Source organism: Pimephales promelas, chromosome 5 (assembly GCF_988280905.1).
Source record: "Pimephales promelas chromosome 5, fPimPro1.hap1.1, whole genome shotgun sequence".
NCBI classification, from domain to species: Eukaryota; Metazoa; Chordata; class Actinopteri; order Cypriniformes; family Leuciscidae; genus Pimephales; species Pimephales promelas.
In genome coordinates, this window is record NC_142773.1 from 27,430,325 (window position 1) to 27,453,319 (window position 22,995).

Consider the following 22,995-nt stretch of genomic DNA (forward strand, 5'->3'; position numbering starts at 1 on the left):
TAAGTACAGTTTTATCATCTTTGTGGATGCTAATCAATGACTTGATTTTACTGAATACTCCATCACATAATGATGGCATTTGTGTTTCTGTGGCCTGAGGTATGCTTGATGCACAAGTGTAACATGAGAACTAAATCTGGTATACATGAATGTCAAAAGGTGTTCATATTCAGAGGCATTGATTGACCCTTTACCTTTCTACAGTGCATTCTTATTGTGTTATGTATTTTATTTAAATACAGGTGCAGTGTGTCTGTAAAGGACATTTTGAACAAGATTAATAAAATTAACAAAATCATGATCATTATTTTGTTTTTGTTTTTTTTTTCCTTTAGTTGAAATAGCTGGTCCCATTCATATCACGAGTCAGATTTTTGCTCCACAGATGTAGTGATGCTAGTGGTGTGGTCTATTCTAGAAACTATAAATCATGAACAAATAGCATAACCTTGTAATTGTCAGTTTTTTAAGAATCACATTAACTGCTATTTGAACATATTGCTCATTTTATGTCATTTTTGTGTGACTCAACCGGGAAACTAACAAACTGCTATCAGAGAGCGGCTTTTCTGTTATGCAAAGAAGTGGGTGGAGACTTATTATGCATCGACATTTGATTGGCTGCCGTGCCGGTTTTGGTGACACGCGCCTCAGCGCTTGTAGCGCGGGTCATGAGATGAGACCGCTTCTCCGGTGCTGCTAGTAGCGCTTCGCCAGGAATAGATCTAGGTAAGATTACGGCCTAATTCAACAAAAGTTATTTTTTTTTACTCGTGATAGTTGTCTATCTTTGTGTTGATCGATGTCTACAAAAAAATCATACCTCATTTACTTTTTTTTTTTTTGTTTTGTCCGGATATCTTTCGGATTAACCGGCTAGTTTTACCGGCTGTTAGCTCACCGGCTAGCTCGTGGGGACAAGAGAGTCGCGTGCTCCCCTCAGCCAGTTTAGCATTTTTTATCGGTGGATGCCTCTTTTACAAATGTTATTGTATATATTTTTAATAAAAACTGTAGTTCTCGGTCTATGGAGTAAGCTTTTCTCGTGATCTGGGATACACCGTTATGGCTAGAGTTAGCATGGTTGGTGAAGTGGCACATTGGTTGGGCCTTTACTAGGTAACCGACACCTTTTTTACTCTTGAGAGCAGTAGCGGTGGTATGTCGCTATATCATCGGCCATTTATGCTTTCCGAACTCATCACGATATCGTTCGTGTAATAGGCTCTTTCTGTGCCGGTATCACTTTATCATTGCCGTTATACGCCTAGACTGCGTCAGGGAAAAGTACTGGCCGACTGTACTCCACGTGAGCCGAGCCGAACCACTGCCCTCTGCTGCCTGAAGCTTGGTTTGTTAAAAGAAAACCTTTTTATTTTTCTTGCAAAACATACAGAGAATACGTGTTTGTGATATATACAAAATGTATTAACAATAAGTTCAATGTAATCCGAATACAAATGTGAAAAGAGTACTTTTGTTATAAGAAGACCTTATCACAAAATTTGCGTAATGGGCTCTATGCACGGCGGTATTTCCGGTGAAGCATTAGGGATGCTCGATAACTTCCGCCGATCATAGAGTCCAATGCAATACCGAGAATTTATATTGAATTTTATACTCCATGGTTATACTAATGAAACGTTAGTCACAAAAACAGATAAAACAGACACCCCTCGTTGTGTTTATGCTTCTTTTTAAAATTATATTAAATAAACATAACTATATATAAAATTACATCTAAACGTATGTACGTTTCGTTTCAAAGACGGGAGGACAGTAAATATTGAAGACTCTGCCATAATCCCGTTTTCTCCGGTTTTCCTCCGCTTTAATCTACACAACCGGAAATGGACGAGCATCCTTACGTCAAATGCGGAACTTATGCGTGCATATAGCCCATTGTCTAATCGAGTGTCGATTGAACCGGAAGTCGTTTGGGAACAGTGTGTACTGTAATGTTTTTTTTCTCAAGTCCTTGTAAAGCATCTTAACCTCCAACTAATCTTTTTGTATCTCTCCCTCAGATTTTCAGAAGTGCTCTGTTCCTGTGATCTGCAGCTGAAATGCCATCCGATTTAGCAAAAAAGAAGGCGGCAAAGAAAAAAGAAGCAGCCAAAGCTCGTCAACGTACAAAGAAACCAGAGGATGGAGTAGATGGTGATGAAGAGAAACCTGAGGACCAGCAGAATGGAGCAGCTGAGGTCAATGGTAAGAAGAGCCATTAAAATACCGTTCTATGGTCTGTTCAGACCAAGATGAATATTTGCTGTAATAATTGTCTCTGTACTTTTGAATTTGGTGTTATTTGAAAAACCTTAAAGAATGGGCTTTTGAAAACTATTAATAATGCTTGGCTTTCTTCAGTCACATATATTGTCGTTGAACAAATTCTTGTTTTATTAATTAGTAATCCATGCTAATGGGAATTTCGTGAGAGGAAAAAAAGTTTTCCACTGGTTGAATCCATGAACTATTGCCAAAAAATTGCTAATGGGACTTAACATTTAAGATGATATTTCTGCTTTTCTATAATTGCCACCTATGGTAAGAGGGTGACTTTGCATTTTTGTTCTGCCGTTTTTTACACATTGAACTGACATTCTTGTTTGTGTAACCATGCCTTTTAAACTTTTGTAAATCTAGCCCACCAAGTGTTAAACTCAAATTTTTATCTTCTTCCTTGAAATCCAATTAAATCATCTTTGTTTTTCTCATTATCTTAGGGGTTGCCAGTTTGACGAAGGAGCTGGATGAGTTTGAGCTGAAGAAAACTGAGGCCCGTGCAGTGACTGGCGTGTTGGCATCTCATCCCAACAGCACTGACGTGCACATCAGCAGCTTGTCTCTCACCTTTCATGGACAGGAGCTGCTCAGTGACACTAGTTTGGAGCTCAACTCTGGCCGTCGATATGGCCTCATCGGACTCAATGGAACTGGTAAATGTACTAGAATGTGTTAATGTTATGCTAATGAAGTTATTTTAATTTACATGCTCATAAATAACTGGTTTGCATTTAAACTACTGTGTAGGAAAGTCAATGCTGCTGTCGGCAATTGGTCACAGGGAGGTGCCGATTCCAGAGCACATAGATATCTACCACCTGACCCGAGAGATGGCACCAAGTGAGAAGAGCGCTCTGCAGTGCGTGATGGAGGTAGATGAGCAGAGGATACAGCTGGAGAGAGAGGCTGAACGACTAGCTCATGAGGACTGTGAGTTTCAACGACTGATCAAATGCACACAAAATGGTTAACCTGGAAATGGGCATTTACTTGTTCAAAACAATCAACTTTTTCCAACATCACACAAAATGTGTGAGAATCAATGAGGGTAAATATGTAATGAGTGTGTGTATATATAGTGAACATTTTTCAAATCTGTTAATTTCAGGTCCGTACAACTTTCCACGTTTTCATAGGAGCTGTTTTTGTAACAGCTTCCTTTCCTAGGCGTGGTATATTGAATATCTCAGTTGGAGAAGACTCCTTAATTCTGCACTGTGTTTAAGGAATCTCCTTGAGGAACACTTGTGTTTATGCTTATTTGAATGTTTGTGAATTTAATTTAACTTTGTAAAATTTTAGCTGAATGTGAGAAGCTGATGGAGCTGTATGAGCGTTTGGAGGAACTGGATGCTGATAAAGCGGAGATGAGGGCCTCGCGGATCCTCCACGGCCTGGGCTTCACTGCTGCCATGCAGCAGAAGAAACTCAAAGACTTCAGCGGTGGCTGGAGGATGCGTGTTGCTCTTGCTCGGTGAGTCTTCAGAATCTCTTTCCGAAGTTCAAAGCTCCTGGGAGATGATGTAATAAAAGGCCGAATGATAGCGCGGTTGCTTTATGCTAACTGTGCAATGACAAAAACTGTCCGAAGCGAATTTTCTGATCCTCAATGAATGCATTTGCATACCTTTCTACAATCTTCAGAGTCTTGATTCATTCATGGTTATTTTTTTATCTTCAGGGCACTGTTCCTCAAGCCTTTCATGTTGCTGTTGGATGAGCCAACAAACCACCTGGACTTGGATGCATGTGTGTGGCTGGAGGAAGAGCTCAGCCAGTAAGTCTTCATTTTTAAAACAAAGGCTATGAGAAAATATAAAATCAAATATTTTTTTACGATGGGTTGTTTCTGATGACATGATGTAAACAAAAGGCCGAATTGTAGCTCTTCCATCAAGCAGTTTGTTCTTGTTATGGATAGAGCTTTGACAAAAACTAGACCGAAGCGTTTACCTGATCTGTCAGCGCAACCCAGATGCAGTTGTGTTTTTAAAAATGTTATGGTAACACTTTATTTTACTGTGTCTTTGTTTACATGTTACATTTACTTGATGTAGTAATAACAAATTATGCATAATTGCAAGTAGCTAATCCTAACTCTATAGTAAATTAATGTTAATTAACAAAACTCATTACATACCTGTTTAAATGGACTATAATGGACACCTTGTCATAAAGTGTAACCGTTACATTATGAAATGGATTGTTCTGTTATTGTCGCTAACACCATACTGAGAGCTGTATGATCAAGTTTGTTTGTTTTCCCCTGACAGGTTTAAAAGAATTCTGGTTTTAATATCCCATTCCCAGGACTTCCTCAATGGCGTTTGTACCAACATTATTCACCTGCACCAGCGCAAGCTTAAATATTACACGGTAAAGAGATCAAATATTTTCCCCCGTATAGCTGTTTTCCTATAATTGCAAATGTGCATTTTAATTTATTTTATCGTTCATCCTTGTGTAAAGGGTAATTATGACCAGTATATAAAGACCAGAGAGGAACTGGAGGAGAATCAGATGAAGCGGTTTAATTGGGAGCAGGACCAGATCACGCACATGAAGGTAAACGATTTCTATATGTACCTTTTGTAAATATTCAAGTCTTCTATGCCCTTTTCTAATTGCTCAGCTTGTAATTGATGTGGTTATTTAAATGTTTTCCTGTTGATCCACAGAACTACATTGCTCGGTTTGGTCACGGCTCTGCCAAGCTGGCCAGACAAGCTCAGAGTAAAGAGAAGACGCTACAGAAGATGGTCGCCTCTGGTCTTACGGAACGTGTTGTGAATGACAAGGTGAGAAAAGAGTCTGTCATGTGCCTTTGTTTAGTCAGTAGAAGAATTTTACTTATTTTTTTTCCTTTTTCCTTCAGACCCTGTCATTTTATTTTCCTCCCTGTGGGAAGATCCCCCCTCCTGTCATTATGGTTCAGAATGTCAGCTTCAGGTATTCGGATAATACGGTACGCAGAAGCATCGAATCTTCAATAACACATTTTACACCCATTTTTGTTGTTTGCATACTTCTTTGGATTGAGGTTCTTGCATGTATCTGTTTTATATAGCCGCATATTTATAATAACCTGGAGTTTGGAATTGACTTGGACACACGGGTGGCCCTTGTAGGGCCCAATGGGGCTGGCAAATCTACTTTGCTGAAGCTCCTTGCTGGAGAGGTAAGGAATATTTAAATGTGTAAACTTAAAGTCATACCAAAGTTTGCATGATTTTGTGGTTTGGAATCTTTAGTATCGTGGTTTGTAAGGCATCATCTCTTCTTTCAGCTCCTTCCTTCAGACGGTATGATTAGAAAACACTCCCATGTGAAGATTGGGCGATATCATCAGGTCTGTTCAGCCATTTGTCATGACATTTTTATATAATAGTTGTCTATGATGATAAATAGTGTAGTTCTGTGGCACTAGACTGATTTTTAATAGTATTTAACCAGCAGGCTTTTTTTCTATAGCATCTAACAGAGCAATTAGAGCTTGACCTTTCACCTCTGGAATACATGATGAAGTGTTACCCTGAGATTAAGGAGAAGGAGGAGATGAGAAAAATCATTGGCCGCTATGGACTCACTGGCAAACAGCAGGTAGGTTTTATTTGTTTTGTTTTTGTTTTTTGGATTTACTTAGATTTTTAGTCTGTGAAACCCAGACTTTATTCATTTTTTTTTTTAAATTAAACTAGGTGAGCCCCATTAGGAATCTGTCTGATGGGCAGAAGTGTCGTGTCTGCTTTGCCTGGCTGGCCTGGCAGACTCCCCACATGCTCTTTCTTGATGAGCCGACCAATCACCTTGACATTGAAACCATTGATGCTCTGGCTGAGGCAATCAACGAATTTGAGGGTGGAATGATGCTGGTTAGCCACGACTTCAGGCTTATTCAGCAGGTAATGTGAAGCTTTTAGTTAGGTTTTTGCCCATATTGTTGTACATGTTAGTAATATTTTCTTTGTCAAGCTGATGCATTTGATTTACATTTAATAATATTGTTTTGTTTCCTTGCAGGTGGCTCAGGAGATCTGGGTTTGTGAAAAGCAGACCATCACAAAATGGACCAGGGACATTCTGGCTTACAAGGAACACCTGAAATCAAAAATCGATAAACAGATGCATGATTTATAGCCAGTAGAGCACCCAGACCAACAGTTCCAACTTCCAACATCTCCGCCAACCAGACTTTTGCTCTCTGGGAAAAATACAAGCATGCTTGTTAGACCTGATTCAGTTACTGGGGCTGCAAGGGGAATTCAGTCATGTTTTCTTTTTTGTGTGTTAACATACATCACACTATTTGGACTTTACGTTTGAAAAACCTGTAAAAAAAACATGGTTGTGCACTTAATTTGTTCTTTTTACTAGTGGAGGGCATGTCTACAGGACAAAGACTAATATGAACGATAAAGTAAACTTCAAGGACTCTTCATGAGGTTTTTTTTTATTGTATCAAATATTGTTTAAAGCTGTGTTTGCCATAAAGATGTCTAATTAAAGCGTACATTAATTGATTTGGCTTGTGCGTTTTGTTTGGTTTCTGTCTTAGTACAGTTTGCTCAAGATTTATTTCCTTGATTTCTAACAGAGCAGAAAATCTATGGTTCTGTCTACCTAGTTAAAATATGCCTCTGTACCTTTGCTATCTAATTCAGATTAATCAATGTACAAAAATCTTTATTCAGAGAGGAAAATAACATTTTACAAAACGTTAAAGAAAAAATATAAATAATTCACACATACTTAACTTGGTAACTTCTAATCCTATAAAAACATTTAAATTGTGTGCAGGCTTGGCTATACTTATGAGGGATGCCCTATTCGCGTTAGATAAGAGAAATCGAGCACACGGTGTTGAAATTGACAGACAATGTCAAAATTATGAGATAAAAAAAAAAATCGAAAGAGTGACAGGACAGCTTAATCGAAATTATGACTTGATCTGACGCATAGATGTAAAAAAGAAGTCAATCAATGCCCGGGGAAAAACGAGCATAACGTCAAAATTATGACTTTAAAAGTCATATTTTAAGAGCTAAAAAGTCGAGACTTTGACATACCAAATCGAAATTATGACTAACCCTTGTCCTTGGCAAAAAAAAAAAAAAAAAAAGTCCTCGCAAAAAAAGAAATTCTACCAACATCGCTTCACACTTTCTGTCATTTCCGGAAACACCGGAAGTACGTAATTGAACGATTGAGTTCATTGTTTTTACTTGGATCTCCAGTGTCACATTATCAGTTAACGGTTTACAGTAAGGTAAGTTAAAATACAGAGCTTACTCTACCATTAATTTGTTAGAGCCTACGTTTTGATGTAGGTTCAAACAACGTTATTCTTATATGCGCAAAGCATTGGTCGTCTCCTGCACGATAGAATGGACTTGAAAAGTCTCACCGATGTGCTAGCTAAGCTAAGCGCTGTCAACCTTTATATCAGTTCTGTTGCAAATTATTTTAGTATAACAGTAACTTTCTCCCCTCGTTAAGACTAATCATTTCGAATAAACGACACATTGTGTTTTGTGTTTGATAGCTGTACGTACATGCACTAGCAGGATCATCATGAGCCTGAACTGATGTTCTCTTTACTGCTTATATTAACAACTGTATGTATCATATTTGACACAAGAATTTCGAACGCCTCTTAATTATCAGTATGATAACTTTGCTGAAGAAAACCTGTTGTTACACAATTGTTCTACATGACTTCTGCCCTCTTATTTATAGTTTATATATAATGTTATCAACAACAATCCTTTTAGTATAATTGTAATGTAAATGTCCACCATCAAGTCATGGTACACGTGACTTTCTGTTACGTTTGCAACAACTTGAGTGTGAGTAAATGATGTCAGATTTTTCATTTTTGGGTGAGTATCCATTTAATTATCCACAGATATACATTTAGGCCTATTTATTTCTCTCAATTATCATTGTACTGCACTGCATTATAAAATTATTTTGACTATTAATTCATATGGTATGACTCAGGCTTCACATTGTTCATTGAGAAACATTATAAATTATAATCTGTGCCCAGTTAAAAGGGAATATTATTAAGCTGTTCTCTTAATGGCTCAAAACTTGATAAAGGTTTTGGCACTTGCTATGTAAAAAAGAATCATAGACATGATTTGAAAGGGTTAAATGGTCTGGAAAAAAATATTCACTCTTGTGCTTCTCACAATCAAAAATTACAGCATTGGAAATGAATGGGAAACAAATTTCATCTAGTGGAAATGTTTGGTACTGCAGCTCAAACAGAAGATTTTCTGGCAGGTTTAGAGTAAAGCATGGAATTTTAGAAATTTAAATCGTTTGTTTGTGAAATTTTCCGTAACAATAAACTTACATTTCTATAACCTAAAAAAATCCCCTTAAATACAAAATATTAGATTAAAAAAACATTATTGAACTAAAATATAGTACATTTATTTAATTGGAGACAAAAAGGTTAACCTTTTTTGTCTGCCATTGGCTTAAGATAGGAAGGGATCCAAGTTTTAGGTTCATAAGGAATTCATGTGGTGAAGAGTTGCAAAGTTCAATTGGCTTTGTGGCATAAAATATTAATGTTAGCCAGGGTGCTGGAATAACAGATCTACTTGTGCTCGATTCCATTCTCAGGTGATTTTTTTGAATGTTATTGTTTTACAGTAGACCATGAGTCTGCCAGCTGCCCCACCCAGCTATGCTGAAGCTACAGCAGGAGATAAAGAACATGGAGCTGATAGCTTCACTTACGCTTCCCAGCTGCCCCCAATGCAACCACCAACCATGCCCATGCACCCCAGCTGGGCTTATGTGCATCCCGGCCCTAGTATGTGACAACAGCAATTTTGGATATGGATGCACAAATAAGGAACCTTATCTTTACTATAAGAAAAGTCTGAGGATAAAACGATGTCTTTCTTCTCTGAACGTTGTTAATAGGTCCAGGATATTCCAACGCTTATGCTGCAGACATGTCCTCACCCTTCTCTGATCCGAGCTCCAGCAGCAGCTTCGATGGCCTGAGTGGAAGCAACTGGGAGGACAAGAATGTCCGCCGCATGTTCATCAGGAAGGTGTGAAAGTTCTCATTTAATTGTTTTTCTATTTGCAGGCTGCTTGACAGTTTATTAACACACATTATTTATTAACAGATATGAATTGGGTTGGATACAAGAAAGCAGTCTATCTTTTAATGTTTTTGTTGCTCATCTATAATTTAAAAGATGTTCAGGTTAATCAGGGCTCATGAGGCTGTTAATTAAGATTTTTACTTGGCCTGCCAACATTTATACTGGTCTCACAACATACAAAATGTATTTTATTTATAGCAGCATACTGTATTTTTGCTTCTATATATAGAGTAAATATGATTCAAATATTATAGAATTTTAAATAGGGGTGAGGGGGGATTGATTCACATATAAAACGTAATTCTATCTTCTGCTGATTTGCATCGATTTACAAATTTAAAAATGTGTCTTTAACTTTGCAAGTACTACTTAAAGTTATTGATGTGTAGAGTGTTATAAATCACAATTAGCCGCAAAAAAGGACTCAATCCGGTGCTCTCGCTAATAGACACAGCCAAAGCGTAAGTTCAGATGTTGTGTCTCAGATGCAGGTGATCCCGAATTCAATTGTCTTTACATTTACGTTACATTTACATCTTCACAGCTTATTGTGCTTGAATGGTCAAATACACACACATTTATGTAAATTTATGCATTTATGCACATAAGAAAAGTAAAATAACAATCAACCACCCCTTTAAAATATTTAAAAATAGAAAACGGCTGTTTAAAGTTGTAGTAATTTTTCAAAATATTACTGTATTTTTGCTCAAATAATGCAGCATGGGATAGTTAAAAAAGTTTTTATTTTTAAGTTTTTTGTTCTGACCCCAAACATTTGAACAGTAGCGTACATGCCTTCTAGTTATGAAATGCAAATGAAGAGTTCAGATGCAAAAGCCTCTAAATGCCATTTGAAATTTTCTTCTAAAATGACCATTTTTATCAAGCTTGTATATTTAAGTTCAGTAATTTCACTTAAATGACAATTAATAGGTAATCTTCATTGCCATTTAAGTGAAATTACTGAACTTAAACTTAACAAGCTTGATAAAAATGATCATTTTAGAAGAAAATTTCAAATGGCACTTAGAGGCTTTTGCATCTGAACTCTTCAAATATATATTGTTTGCAGGTCTTCTGTATCCTCATGGTTCAGCTCATGGTCACATTTAGTGTGGTGTCACTCTTCACATTTTGGTAATTGATACTCAACTCAAATTTATCCATTTATTCCACTTTTTTTTTTAAAAAAAAAGCACTGTCACTGAAGACTGTCCTGTCTTTCACAGTGAGCCGGTCCGGAAGTTTGTACAGTACAACCGGGTTTTCTATCTGACTTCATAGTAAGTGAACTATACACTGAGCTCTTTCCTCTTTAGAACTTTATATATGAGTTATGTTTTTGACCCTGTGAGTGACACTGCTATGTTTTGTCCAGCATGACTTTCATGGGAACATACCTGATGCTTGTGTGCAGCACAAACGCACGGTAAACAGACACTGTTTGTTATACATTGTTCTTGTATTTGAGTTCACCCTCTGGCTTACATAGGAGATGTGTGATATTAGGAACTCTGAGGTTCTTTGGTATCCATCACTTATTGAACAGTGTTTGTGTTTCATCTGCAGACGAAGATACCCAACCAATATGATCCTTCTAGCCATTTTTGTAAGTAATCTCATTGTCTCATTAGTTCACTAGTTAAATGATAGTAAATATTATATAGTATTCACTATCATATAACTTTAAAAAGAAATTGATGAATATACTTTGATTTATATTTTTAGACTTTGGCAATGTCCTATATGGCTGGCATGCTCGCCAGGTAAGACACATATTATATTATATTATATAAAAAATGGACCACTGTTAGAGGTGAAATATTCTTTATAATTTTTATTAAGATAAATTATTTTGACATTTTTAGATATCTGGACTAGAAATGTTAGTGGATGTTCAGCGTCATTGCTCTTATTATACACACACCATTAAAGTCATTATGGTCAGTCCAAAAAATAGTAAAGTAGGAGACAAAAAGAACCCAAATGTAGCCTTGTACACTGCCACTGCTATAGTTAACTTGATATGTGTTTGTTTTTGTGAGGACTATCTTTCTTAGGCCCTCTTTACACTTGTTAGTAAGATGCGTTTTTATCAATCCCATCACAAGTGAACAACGCTATACTGGTGTAAACTGGGTCTAAAATGTTTTGAGCTTGTCTAGTTTAGACCACTGCCAGAGGTAGTCGAAAACGCATTAGACCGGATTGATTTCATAGGGTAGATGCTCATGTAGTCCAATGTGTTCGAACAGCCACTAAAGTCGCCTACTGTCCACTTTCTGACCTAATGTGTAAATATTACGAGAAATGTGCTAGCCAGACGGGATTTAAACTTTGTCGGCTGAAGGCGAAGAACATACCAAGCACAATGTTCTTTCACCATTTCTGATTTCCAACACACACTCACAGCTAGAGATTCCATGTCCTCCCAAAGATAGATGTACGAGAATATGTGTCTAACTTGCAGTACTACTTTCACTCTTTCTATATACAGCTACCATAATACCAAAGTGGTGATGTTGAGTGTGGGCATCACAGCACTGGTGTGTCTGGCCATCACACTCTTCTGTTTCCAGTCCAGGGTGAGCTCATTTCATCTTAAACAGCTTCTGTCAAGTGCTTCATTTATGTGTCATTTGATAGAGCATTGTCTTTTCTGTCATCTAGGTTGACTTCACCACCTGTCACGGATTACTTTTCTCTCTTATGATGGTGCTGATGATAACAGGGCTTCTGCTGTTCTTTACTGCACCATTTGGATATGTAAGCTGCTAAGCAGATATTTAAATATTCTCGTTTACTTTGAAGCTGTCACTATTATGATGTGCCAACTGCCAATAGCTTTGTTCACACTGTCAGTCAGAATCTGATTATTTGTGTATATCCGATTGACAGTCCACACTGTGTATCGCAACTGTTCAGATCTGTGTCCTGTATGGTAGGCATACGCCAAAAACAACAACAGCAACGTGGAGGGGTTTGCAATACAGATGATGTCTTGTTTACAACATGACAATGTGTATCTGCCGTGCTGGACTAAACTGCATGCCTACTGGTATGCGTGGCTTTATATAGTCTCCGTCGGTGACAAAACTTGTCTCCATTGTATTGTAATTTTGTGCTCGACAGGCACAACTACACAACCTTGTTTTTCCAGCGATATTCAGTATGTTTCCTTTAACAAGTCAGGGGCCTCATGTATCAACACTGCGTACGTACAAAAACACGGCGTACGCCAGCTTTCACGTTCACGGCCAGATGTACTTACAGTGAAATTAACGGAAGAATGTGCGTTCCTCCAAGTAAACTTCATGTCTGGCGTACGTACATTTGCCTTGATTTGTCCGTTGGCGACTCCTAGAGGCAATAAGGTGAAGTGGCAAACATTACACTACGAATTGTTCTATCGCACCACCAGCTGTCAGATATTGCTTAATGATATGTCAAATAATGTATCAATTACAAATTATGTCACACGAGTCTTATTAAAATATTCTATGCAATTAAGTAAGAACATAAAGCATGTGCAAACCTGTCTAGCAATGGCAGCGTTGGCTTTACTAGGAAATAAAAAATAAACTTCATTATTTCGGTCAGTACAGGTAAAAAAAAAAAGAAAGTAATATTTTTATTCAGCCAGGACATATTGAATTTGTTTAAAAGTGCCCGTACATGCATTTATAATGTTAAAAACGATTATAAGATTTCTATATGTGTTTGATTTAAGTTTTTATTCATTAAAGAATCCTGAAAATACTATATCACGGTTTCCATGAAAATATGAAGCAGAAGCACAGCTGTTTTCAACACTGATAATAATCATAAATGTTTCTTGATCATCAAATCATCATATTAGAGTGATTTCCGAAGGATCACGTGACACTGAAGACGAGTAATGATGCTGAAAATTCAGCTTTGATCACAGGAATAAATGACACTTTCACATATATTCACATAGAAAACATTTTCAGTGGAATTTCATTTCTTGCAGGTTTCTTTAGCCGTTTCCTTGCAGGTTTCTTTTGCCAAATTGGACTATTACCATATTTAAATTAATTTAATTGAGGGAGGAGACTGGGTGGGGCGTTGTGCTCGTGCATGTGCGCTCAATTTTACGTTAATTGGGATGTACAAAGAGAATATGCGTGGGATCCTTCGTACGCAGACATTCATACATCTGTTTTTTTTTGTGCGTACGCACATTTACAGCTTTGTTCGTACGCAATGTTTTAGTATGAATTCAACGCAAGTCTTTGTACATGAGGCCCCTGATGTTTACGTTTGACCACGACATAAACAATGTAAATTTTGCATTTCATATGATTTTTTATTTTTTTTTGCTATTCACACATGCCAAATAGGATTGCATTCCAATCAGAAATGCATAGAAATCGGATTTTGGACTGACACTCTGAATAAGGGTATAATCACTAAAAACTTCATTCTGAAGCCATCATTTTGATATCAGAACCTAACCGTAGAGTGTGTACTCTATCTGTGGTTTTAGATCCCCTGGTTGCACACTGCTTATGCTGGATTTGGCGCTCTGGTTTTCACCCTGGTTAGTACCAAAGTACCCCTTTGGTTATGCAATATTGTCATGTTTATGTGTTTCATACAAAATCTAATAATCTTCCTTTTGTTATGCTTCAGTTCCTGGCGTTTGACATGCAGCTGTTGATTGGCAACAGACGGTACTCTCTGAACCCAGAGGAGCATGTGTTTGGAGCCATCTGCCTCTACATGGATGTGGTCTACATATTCCTCTTTTTCCTTCAGCTCTTTGGGAGCCGAGAATGAGGTGTTCATGCTATGCCTGGGCTTGAGCCTTTGTCCTCTGTTACACACATACACAAATACACACACACACACACACACACACCCTTCTCAGTTACTCCAAGGTTTGGTGAGGAGTGAACAGTCTTCCTTCATTCTGTGTGGCAGTGGAAGTTTGATGTGTGCTGTTATTTTCCTTCTGTTCATGGTTAGGCAGCTCTTTGCACACCTAGTATGCACCTTTGCTGCAAGATAACCATACTACCAATCTGATTTACTCATGCAGGGTAGACAATCACTGCACATCATTGTTTGTGATATCACTTAAAGTGAATTGAAATGCCCTAGGTCATCTGCTCTATAATAAGTTAAAAAAAATCAGTGTTTTTGAGTGTGATTTAGTGGGGAATATAGTGACAGTACTTGTCAATGGTTATTATCCCTTCGTTTGCACGTTGTATAGTTGAAAATGAATCTTAAACCTTGCTGACACTAAATGTGTAATGGTCTTTTCAAAATCAGCAACATTGTGCAGTAAAATTATACCAGAGCTAGAGAGGCCCGTATGTGACACTTTGTTTTCGTCTGTGCAATAATCTGCTCTTGAATGGGGGTCTGAAGCTGGACCTTACAGGAACTTGTTGCGGTCAGTAAATATTTTTGTGCCTCTGAATGCTGGCTACTAATGAGGTTTCAGTCGTGTTGAATGGAGCCAGTGTAGATTTATAAAAAAATAGATTGTGTGCCAAATATAACATCCTTAGATGATGGCACTTGGTCCAAGTCCAACAGGTCAGTTGTGAGGTCTGCAATATACGTCTATAAATTCCCTGGTAGATTAACCCGTATGTGTGTGATGCTTGGGAGTTTTTCCTCAATTTTAATTACTTTTATTCACCTTTAAGTAAAATGTAAAATGTTTTAGATACTGATTTATCAGGTGCTGACTTATTTGAAAAGAGACGACTTGTTACATTCAGAAGAGACAAAAGATGATCTACTGTAGTACTTTATGGTTGGTTTCAAGTTCATAGGGCTAATTTTCCATGGGCTTTAATATACCTCTCTTGTCTCTTATGGACGTATAGATTTAAGAGCGTGTTAACATTTTAACTTGGGAAAACATTCCTTAATTGTGAAAACTTAAATAGGTTTTAATGTCATTCGACATTCCTCTTTGCTTGCATTTTGTACTGTTTCTGTAAACTACACATTCATCTTTTTGATGGATAGATGTTTTATTTGTCGCAGTGGATTATAAGAGATTACTTTATTTCTCGATTAAAGGATATGCTAACCTACGTTATTAGTATTCAAATAAATGGCAGTTTAAAGAACACTCATTTATGTTTTGCTTTTAGATGGACGTTTTACATTTGTAACTTTGTTCCCTTTTAAGATGAAATGTATAAAGGCTTTACAGACAGCTTAATTTATAGCTTTTTTTTTTCAGAGGAAAGATTGAAATATTAGGTGATTTGTATAATTTTGTTTTGTGAAGTTATTATTGTGAATATTACGTGAGAGTGACTGTGTATGGATCACCCTATGCCTTTCCTATCTCTCTCTTTCTGTGCACTTCTGTATCTACAAATTAATATGTTTAACCTAAAATTATTGCATGGACTGTGATACAGAGACCCGCTGTGTGCTAACCTAGAACTGAAAAGACATTATTACAAAGCATTCCCTCTTTTTCCTGTTAAAAAACTAATGGCCAGTGGGTCAAAACAGGATATTGTGTTGTTTTGTAACCTCATTTGTGCTTTAGTAAAATAAATAAACAGAACAGTAAATCTTAAATTGATGTGTCTTTTGTATGCTTTATTCCTTGAATTCAGTAATTAGGTCCAGAATATCATATGTAGACCCAGCTATTTTTATTTTATTTTTATTTAGATGCAAGATGTTTAAATGAATAGTTCACTTTAAATGGAAATTCTGTCATAATTTACTAACCCTCAAGTTGTTTCAAACCTGTATGAGTTTCTTTCTTCTGCTGAACACAAGAAAATATATTTTGAAGAATGTCGGTAAGCAAACAGTTGATAGGACCCTGTTGTTCCATAGTTTTTTTTTTTCCCCTACTATGGAAGTCAATGTCTGGTTACTGACATTCTTCAGAATATCTTCCTTTGTGTTCAGCAGAAGAAGAAAGATATTCATACAGGATTGAAATAACTTGAGGGTGAGTAAATGATGACAGAATTTTAATTGTTTTAATGACATTCCTTTATGGACTATTTTCAACCTCTTTAATGTTTGTGCTGTTGTTTTACAACCAAAAAATTTAGTAATTTCCTACAGGATGATGTAATTAAGCAATTGGTTCTTGCCGACAATATTCTGGAGGAAAAAAAAGAGGAAAAATAAACACCTTTTATTCTTAGAAAAGGAACAAAATGTATCAAAACATTTTACAAATATTTTTTAATGAAACTAATATGATTTTACAGGAATGTCATCTGAACTGCCAGACATTTATAATAGTGTAATAAATAATCAAATAAATAAATACATATGTACTAGTAGTGTAATAAATGCATATTCAGTGCACAATAAAAAAAAATAATAATAAAAACAGAATAACTCTTAAATCTTAAACTCGGGTGGGTCACATGACCACCACGCATGACGTCATTGCATAATCACAAAAATGGCGCTGCGCTCTTACTGTCGGCTGCTGGCTGCACAGGTAGCTTGTTTGAAGCATTGTGTAAATGACTGTACAAGAAATGTATTCGGTTCCAGTTTATCTTTTGCAAGAATTAAATCGCTACGTGGGTCAGCTGGAGTGTTTGTACTGTCGTCGAACCGCTGGCACAGAAGGTCATGGTATCCGGGTGTCAGTTCTTCTCAATGCTCCAGAGAGAAGAGTCATTCAGACACGGCAGGGTTCAGCAGGTGGACTGTTGCGTGGGGTGTCATGGGTGAGTTTACGTGAAGATTGTCTGTGAATTGAAAACATTAGCATCTGCATTTGACACATGACGTAACATGCGTGATGATGTCATAACAGTGTTTCATGTCATAAACCACATCGAGCCAGCCAGAATGACCTCTGTATAATGGTTACAATGATCTGACACTCTGATTTGCTTTTGCATCAGCTTTTTCACTTTTTGGAAGCTCGGATGAGAGGACCGAGGAACAAAAACTCGAGGATGAACTTATTCTGCTCTTGAAGAAAGCCAAGGTATACTGTGATGCTTTATTGAGTTCTCTCTAACAGACATCCAGGTATCACATCAAGACAGTTTGATCTACATGTGTTTATCTTAGCGTAGTCTGAGGCCACAACAAAATTTGAAACAGAGGGACAAAGCACTAAGATTTTTTTTTTTCAGTTCAAATTATTGCTTTGTTATTCTGATAATGTCATTTGTGATTAAATAATTTGTGTTAAATAAAATAAATATGTAAAATAGAAGACATTTCAGTAGTGGTCACTGTTTTTTTTTTTTTTACAAGAATCTTCTTTAAAAGGGAACAGATTTTAAACACTAGTCATCATTCACTTTATAAATATATTATTATTATTATACAGATACACTGTATCTGGTAAATCTGTCAACCGAGATCCACAGACTGGCTCTGACTTTCAGCTAACAAAGGCTTCCTCGTCTAAAAGGCTCTCCCTGACCAAAAGTTTCGGCAGTGACACATTTTTTGTTTTGCAAAGTATGCTGCTTGAGCATTTTAAATAATTGCAAAAAGAAATAGCTAACATAATTTCACTAATTATATCATTTTTACATGGGAAAATGTGAACAAGTGATAGTCTGGTAAAAATCACTCAATCATTCTCATTGGATTATACGAACAGACTAATTGCTATAAAAGGAGGAAAGAAGTGGTTCCAATAATTGTGTTCTTGTGTTGGGTTACATCCAAGTTACATCCAAAAAAAAGGTGTGCAGCCATCATCTCGTTCATCAAAATGGTCTCACATGCAAGGAAGTTGATGCAAAAAGAATATCGCACCCGAAAGACCCATTTACCAGATCATCAAGAACTTCAAGGAGAGAGGTTCAACTGTAGTAAGAAGTCTTCAGGACATCTGAGAGTGTCCAGAAAGCAGCAGGACTGTCTCCTCTTGAAAAGTGGGTGAAGGAATCGTCTCATCACCAGTGCAGAGCTGAGACGGCCTGGTGTCAAAGAGGGCAGCAAAGAAGCCACTTCTCTGCAAGAAAAAAACTGAAGATTCTGCAAAAAGTACATGGATTGGATTGCAGAACACTGGTGTAAATTTAGCCCCTCTCTGACTGTTTGGAACATCTGGAAAATCTATTCTCCAGCAAAGAAAAGGTGAACCATGTCGTGTCAACAGGGAAGCATCCTGAGACAGTCATATGTGGTGTTGGTTTTCATCCAGGGGAGTGGGCTTTCGCACAATTCTGCCCCAAAACACCACCAGGAATAAAGAACGGTCTCAAAATGTCCTGCCAGAGAAACTTCTACCAATGATCCAGGAGCAATTTTTGGATGATCTGTGCATTTTCCAGCATGATGGAGCACCATGTCACAAAGTAAGAGTGATAGTGACGTTGCTCGGAGATCATTACATTGAATTTTTGGACCTGTGGCCAGGCAAATCCCCTGACCCATAGAGAACCTGTGGTCAATCCTCGATAGATAAGTGGACAAGCAGAAACCAACAAAGTGTGATAAACTCTGAGCACTAACAAAGCAAGAATGGATTGCACATCGATTTGGAATTGGTCCAGAAGGCCATATCCAGCATGAGAAGGGTCAACAATGTAAACAGTAACTCTTTACACATATATTGACTATTTTTGCAAATAAAAGCCTTTAAAATCTTACGAAATATTTATCTCTGTTTTTCAGTACGCCATGAGAACATGTAAAAAATTATCTACAAATGCTAAAGCAGCAAACTTTTAAAAAATACACAATTTATATCACTGCCAAACCTTTTAACCATGGCTGTAGATTGTAAACGGAGCCCTCCCCCTGGACAGCATGCCAAAAACACATTAAATTTTACTCCCTTTAATTGTACGTGTGAGCTTGTGAAAAGACTGAATGCTACTTAACCTCCTTCACAGTACAGCATGATGACCGGGGAACTGGACGCAGCCCATGTTTTGTTACACAAAGCTGTCAGACTGGCACATCAGATGCACAGTAATGATGCCATTATATATACGTACAGCCTGGTATGTTTTTTTGTCATCCTTTCCCTTTCCCTAGAGGTCTCCTTGTTAAACAATAATATTACATGACAATTAAGATTAAACGAGAGCATAATTTAGCTTAATGTCCCTCTCTCTTCACAGATGGCAAATCTTGCCTTTGTCCAAGGTCAGCTGGATAATGTGAGTATGCCCTACTCCACTGACTCTGTGCTCTACATTAGTATGTACATCTGTAGTGAACGTCAGCATGTGACTCTGTTCTTTGTTGCAGGCTGAGAAGCTGTTTAAAGCAGCCATGAGTTTCATGCTGTCAGGGGGAACACCACAGGTAAAAACATATCTTTTGTATGCAACGCTCATTACTGATTCCTTCATTTATGAACATTGACTATCCTGTAAACAAATCAGAAACAATAAGAAATGCGATCAGGCCTAAGTCTTTTTTTTTTTTTTTTAAACCGCCTGTACCTGTTTTATCTCAAAAGGATGACAATGCAGTGATTGAGATGTCGCTGAAGCTGGCCAGCATATATGCCACTCAAAACAAGTGAGTTCTGATCCTTTGCTGAAAGAGTAAAGAGGGGGATAAACACTTGACTCATTTGACCTGTTAACCTCTGCGCTGTTCAGTAACTCATACTTTTCATTTCCAGGAACGAGTTAGCAGAGCATGGCTTCCAGTTCTGCACAGAGTCTTTAGAAGCCAAGATTGAGAAACAGAAGGACCTTCTTCCAGAAAGCCTGACAGGTACGTTCTGTTTACTTCCTGTACAGACAGGTTATTTGTGTTTGATTTCTTACTAAATGTTTGTTTCAATTAGACGAGGAGCGCAAAGATACCAGGCTGCTGCTCGGCCTTAGTCTGGATGCGAGGGCACGTTATTTGGCAGCTAATCGTCGTTTCACAGGGTCTTGCAGGGATTACCGGCATGCGCTGCAGATCTGCCAGGAGGAACAGGGAGAGTCCCACCCACAGGTGACGTTCTGACACTGGTTTGCAGTCATTTTTCTGATGGTCTTTGTGGCAAGAGGGTGTTTGTCCCATTAAATGGTAATGAATCTGTTTCAGACCCTGGTTCTGATGAGTGATCTGGCGACCGTTTTGGACCTGCAGGGGAAGCACGATGAAGCGCTGGCTTATGTAAAGAAGGCCGTTGAGCTTGCACAGGCAGCGGGTCACCCTGATCAACATGTGCTGCTTGGGAATATGGCAGGAATTCTAATGCACAAAGGTTCAACTGCTCGCTTAAGTTACTCTGACTTTTACAATTTTAAATTGTTTTAATATACACAAACACACAATTTAATATACACAAAAACACACCATTTAAAAGTTTGGTGTAAGGAGGATATATATATATATATATATATATATATACACACACACTCACGTAAAGGACTATTAGGAATACCATACTAATACTTTGTTTGACCACCTTTCGCCTTCAGAACTGCGTTAATTCTACGTGGCATTGATTCAACAAGGTGCTGAAAGCATTCTTTAGAAATCTTGGCCCATATTGATAGGATAGCATCTTGCAGTGGATGGAGATTTGTGGGATGCACATTCAGGGAACGAAGCTCTTGTTCCACCACATCCCAAAGATGCTCTATTGGGTTGAGATCTGGTGACTGTGGGGGCCATTTTAGTTCAGTGAACTCATTGTCATGCTCAAGAAACCAATTTGAAATGATTGAAGCTTTGTGACATGATGCATTATCATGCTGGAGGTAGCCATCAGAGGATGGATACATGGTGGCCATAAAGGGATGGACATGGTCAGAAACAATGCTCAGGTAGGCCGTGGCATTTAAACGATGCCCAATTGGCACTAAGGGGCCTAATGTGTGGCAAGAAAGAAAATCCCCCACACCATTACACCACCACCAGCAGCCTGCACAGTGGTAACAAGGCATGATGGATCCATGTTCTCATTCTGTTTACGCCAAATTCTGACTACCATCTGTAGTCTCAACAGAAATCGAGACTCATCAGATCAGGCAATATTTTTCCAATCTTCAGCTGTCCAATTTTGATGAGCTCTTGCAAATTGTAGCCTCTTTTTCATATTTGTAGTGGAGATGAGTGGTACCCGGTGGGGTCTTCTGCTGTTGTAGCCCATCCGCCTCAATTTTGTGCATGTTGTGGCTTCACAAATGCTTTGCTGCATACCTCGGTTGTAACGAATGGTTATTTCAGTCAAAGTTGCTCTTCTATAAGCTTGAATCAGTCGGCCCATTCTCCTCTGACCTCTAGCATCAACAAGGCATTTTTTCGCCCAACAGGACTGCCGCATACTGGATGTTTTCCCTTTTCACACCATTCTCACCAAACTCTAGAAATGGTTGTGTGTGTGAAAATCCCAGTAACTGAGCAGATTGTGAAATACTCAGACCGGCCCGTCTGGCACCAACAACCATGCCACGCTCAAAATTGCTTAAATGAACTTTCTTTCCCATTCTGACATTCAGTTTGGAGTTCAGGAGTTTATCTTGACCAGGACCACACCCCTAAATGCATAATTGCATTAATGAGCAATTGAACAGGTGTTCCTAATAATCCTTTAGGTGAGTGTATGTATACACATGCTTTATGTACACCTGCTTAATATTTTTGCAGAAATCTTAATTGATTATTTTATTAATTGGAAGTTAAAAAACAGCATTTATTACAATTTTAAAAAAATCTGTCAGTTTAATGCAGCCTTGCTTAAAAAATGTTGTTGACCCCACACTTGTGAATATTCTATTATATTATAGTGTTGTAAAATTACAAATAAAATGATTATAATATATAAATAATATTCTAGAAGATATACTCAGGGATACACAATTGTCAATGTTTTTTGTCTTTTGTTAACCAGGGGAATTCGAGGAGTCTGGTAAACTGTATCAGGAAGCCCTGGTTCTGGCACGTGCTGCGGGAGATGAAGAGGCTGTTGAGCAGCTTCAGGAGGGACTGAAAGAGCTGACCAACAGAAGAGACGGGCAAACGGAGAGCAAAGCTGATGAACAGGAGATCAAGCAATGATCCACACAAAACTTGAGTAGAGCACAACATTAGGACAATGTATCAGTTTTGTGCAACCTCCAATTCAGTACACAACGTACAGTACAGTGTCTAATGCCCTTTTTATACTTTACTCCCCATTAGACTTGTTTTTTAGTCGTGCTCTTGGTCTGTATTAAATTATTTCTCTGTAAAAGAGAATCAGGGAAGATAGACTAGTGGACTGATGACTGAGTGATAGGTCAAAAATACTGTACATCATTTGTCTGTTGAAATAATTTGCAATGAAACATGTAATCTTATTTAAAGCCAGGTTGTGTTAATGTGTTTGACGTGAGAAGTGATTTAAAAAACCTATGAACAAATATTTGATTTTAATTTATTTATTTGGTTTTGACACCGGCCTAAAGCATGCAGTGCTTTCTTTATCAGGATCATTAGCAATACCCGGTAGAGGTCAGTAAATGTTCAGATTGCTCTGAGTTGTTTAATCCAAGTCTAAAAGGTTGAATTGAGGAATCAATACTTTAAACATCAAGATGCAGAAAATACATCTGAAATGCATCAAAGTACACACAAGAAGTGATACATTAAAAGTACAAAAAAACAAATAATCTAATCATTA

General features: G+C 37.7%; 3 protein-coding genes across 4 annotated transcripts; all 3 read left to right on the forward strand.

Moving 5' to 3' along the window:
• The first annotated feature begins 616 nt into the window (after positions 1-616).
• Positions 617-6,806, forward strand: abcf2a (ATP binding cassette subfamily F member 2a). Its single transcript, XM_039677429.2, has 15 exons — positions 617-729; positions 2,028-2,211; positions 2,727-2,939; positions 3,034-3,216; positions 3,589-3,760; positions 3,968-4,063; positions 4,560-4,662; positions 4,756-4,851; positions 4,965-5,084; positions 5,162-5,251; positions 5,354-5,464; positions 5,573-5,635; positions 5,758-5,886; positions 5,985-6,188; positions 6,307-6,806. Exons 2-15 carry the CDS (start codon positions 2,067-2,069, stop codon positions 6,421-6,423), a joined length of 1,842 nt encoding a protein of 613 aa, XP_039533363.2. The 5' UTR covers positions 617-729; positions 2,028-2,066; the 3' UTR covers positions 6,424-6,806.
• A 639-nt stretch (positions 6,807-7,445) lies between these two features.
• On the forward strand, positions 7,446-14,375 carry faim2a (Fas apoptotic inhibitory molecule 2a). Of its 2 annotated transcripts, none has more exons than XM_039676190.2 (12): positions 7,446-7,552; positions 8,953-9,115; positions 9,229-9,362; positions 10,495-10,559; positions 10,652-10,705; positions 10,801-10,851; positions 10,992-11,031; positions 11,151-11,188; positions 11,920-12,007; positions 12,093-12,188; positions 13,933-13,986; positions 14,079-14,375. In XM_039676190.2, exons 2-12 carry the CDS (start codon positions 8,959-8,961, stop codon positions 14,223-14,225), a joined length of 924 nt encoding a protein of 307 aa, XP_039532124.1. In that variant the 5' UTR covers positions 7,446-7,552; positions 8,953-8,958; the 3' UTR covers positions 14,226-14,375. The 2 variants fall into 2 exon arrangements, with proteins under 2 accessions (XP_039532124.1, XP_039532125.1); XM_039676191.2 differs by having other exon boundaries at positions 7,457-7,552; positions 8,956-9,115.
• A 2,460-nt stretch (positions 14,376-16,835) lies between these two features.
• Positions 16,836-22,735, forward strand: ttc19 (tetratricopeptide repeat domain 19). Its single transcript, XM_039676192.2, has 10 exons — positions 16,836-17,131; positions 17,312-17,397; positions 19,271-19,381; positions 19,502-19,540; positions 19,632-19,688; positions 19,846-19,907; positions 20,014-20,108; positions 20,182-20,336; positions 20,430-20,592; positions 22,225-22,735. Exons 1-10 carry the CDS (start codon positions 16,858-16,860, stop codon positions 22,389-22,391), a joined length of 1,209 nt encoding a protein of 402 aa, XP_039532126.1. The 5' UTR covers positions 16,836-16,857; the 3' UTR covers positions 22,392-22,735.
• The last annotated feature ends 260 nt before the right edge of the window (positions 22,736-22,995 follow it).

Excerpts from the sequence above, each read along its gene's own strand:
- abcf2a (XM_039677429.2), top strand. The coding sequence starts at position 2,067 with ATGCCATCCGATTTAGCAAAAAAGAAGGCGGCAAAGAAAAAAGAAGCA. Across the intron at positions 2,212-2,726 it reads TGGAGCAGCTGAGGTCAATG|GGGTTGCCAGTTTGACGAAG; the intron begins GTAAGAAGAGCC and ends TCATTATCTTAG. Across the intron at positions 4,663-4,755 it reads GCAAGCTTAAATATTACACG|GGTAATTATGACCAGTATAT; the intron begins GTAAAGAGATCA and ends CCTTGTGTAAAG.
- ttc19 (XM_039676192.2), top strand. The coding sequence starts at position 16,858 with ATGGCGCTGCGCTCTTACTGTCGGCTGCTGGCTGCACAGGTAGCTTGT. Across the intron at positions 19,908-20,013 it reads ATATATGCCACTCAAAACAA|GAACGAGTTAGCAGAGCATG; the intron begins GTGAGTTCTGAT and ends TTTCATTTCCAG. Across the intron at positions 20,593-22,224 it reads AGGAATTCTAATGCACAAAG|GGGAATTCGAGGAGTCTGGT; the intron begins GTTCAACTGCTC and ends TTTGTTAACCAG.
- faim2a (XM_039676190.2), top strand. The coding sequence starts at position 8,959 with ATGAGTCTGCCAGCTGCCCCACCCAGCTATGCTGAAGCTACAGCAGGA. Across the intron at positions 9,363-10,494 it reads GCCGCATGTTCATCAGGAAG|GTCTTCTGTATCCTCATGGT; the intron begins GTGTGAAAGTTC and ends TATTGTTTGCAG. Across the intron at positions 12,189-13,932 it reads TTACTGCACCATTTGGATAT|ATCCCCTGGTTGCACACTGC; the intron begins GTAAGCTGCTAA and ends CTGTGGTTTTAG.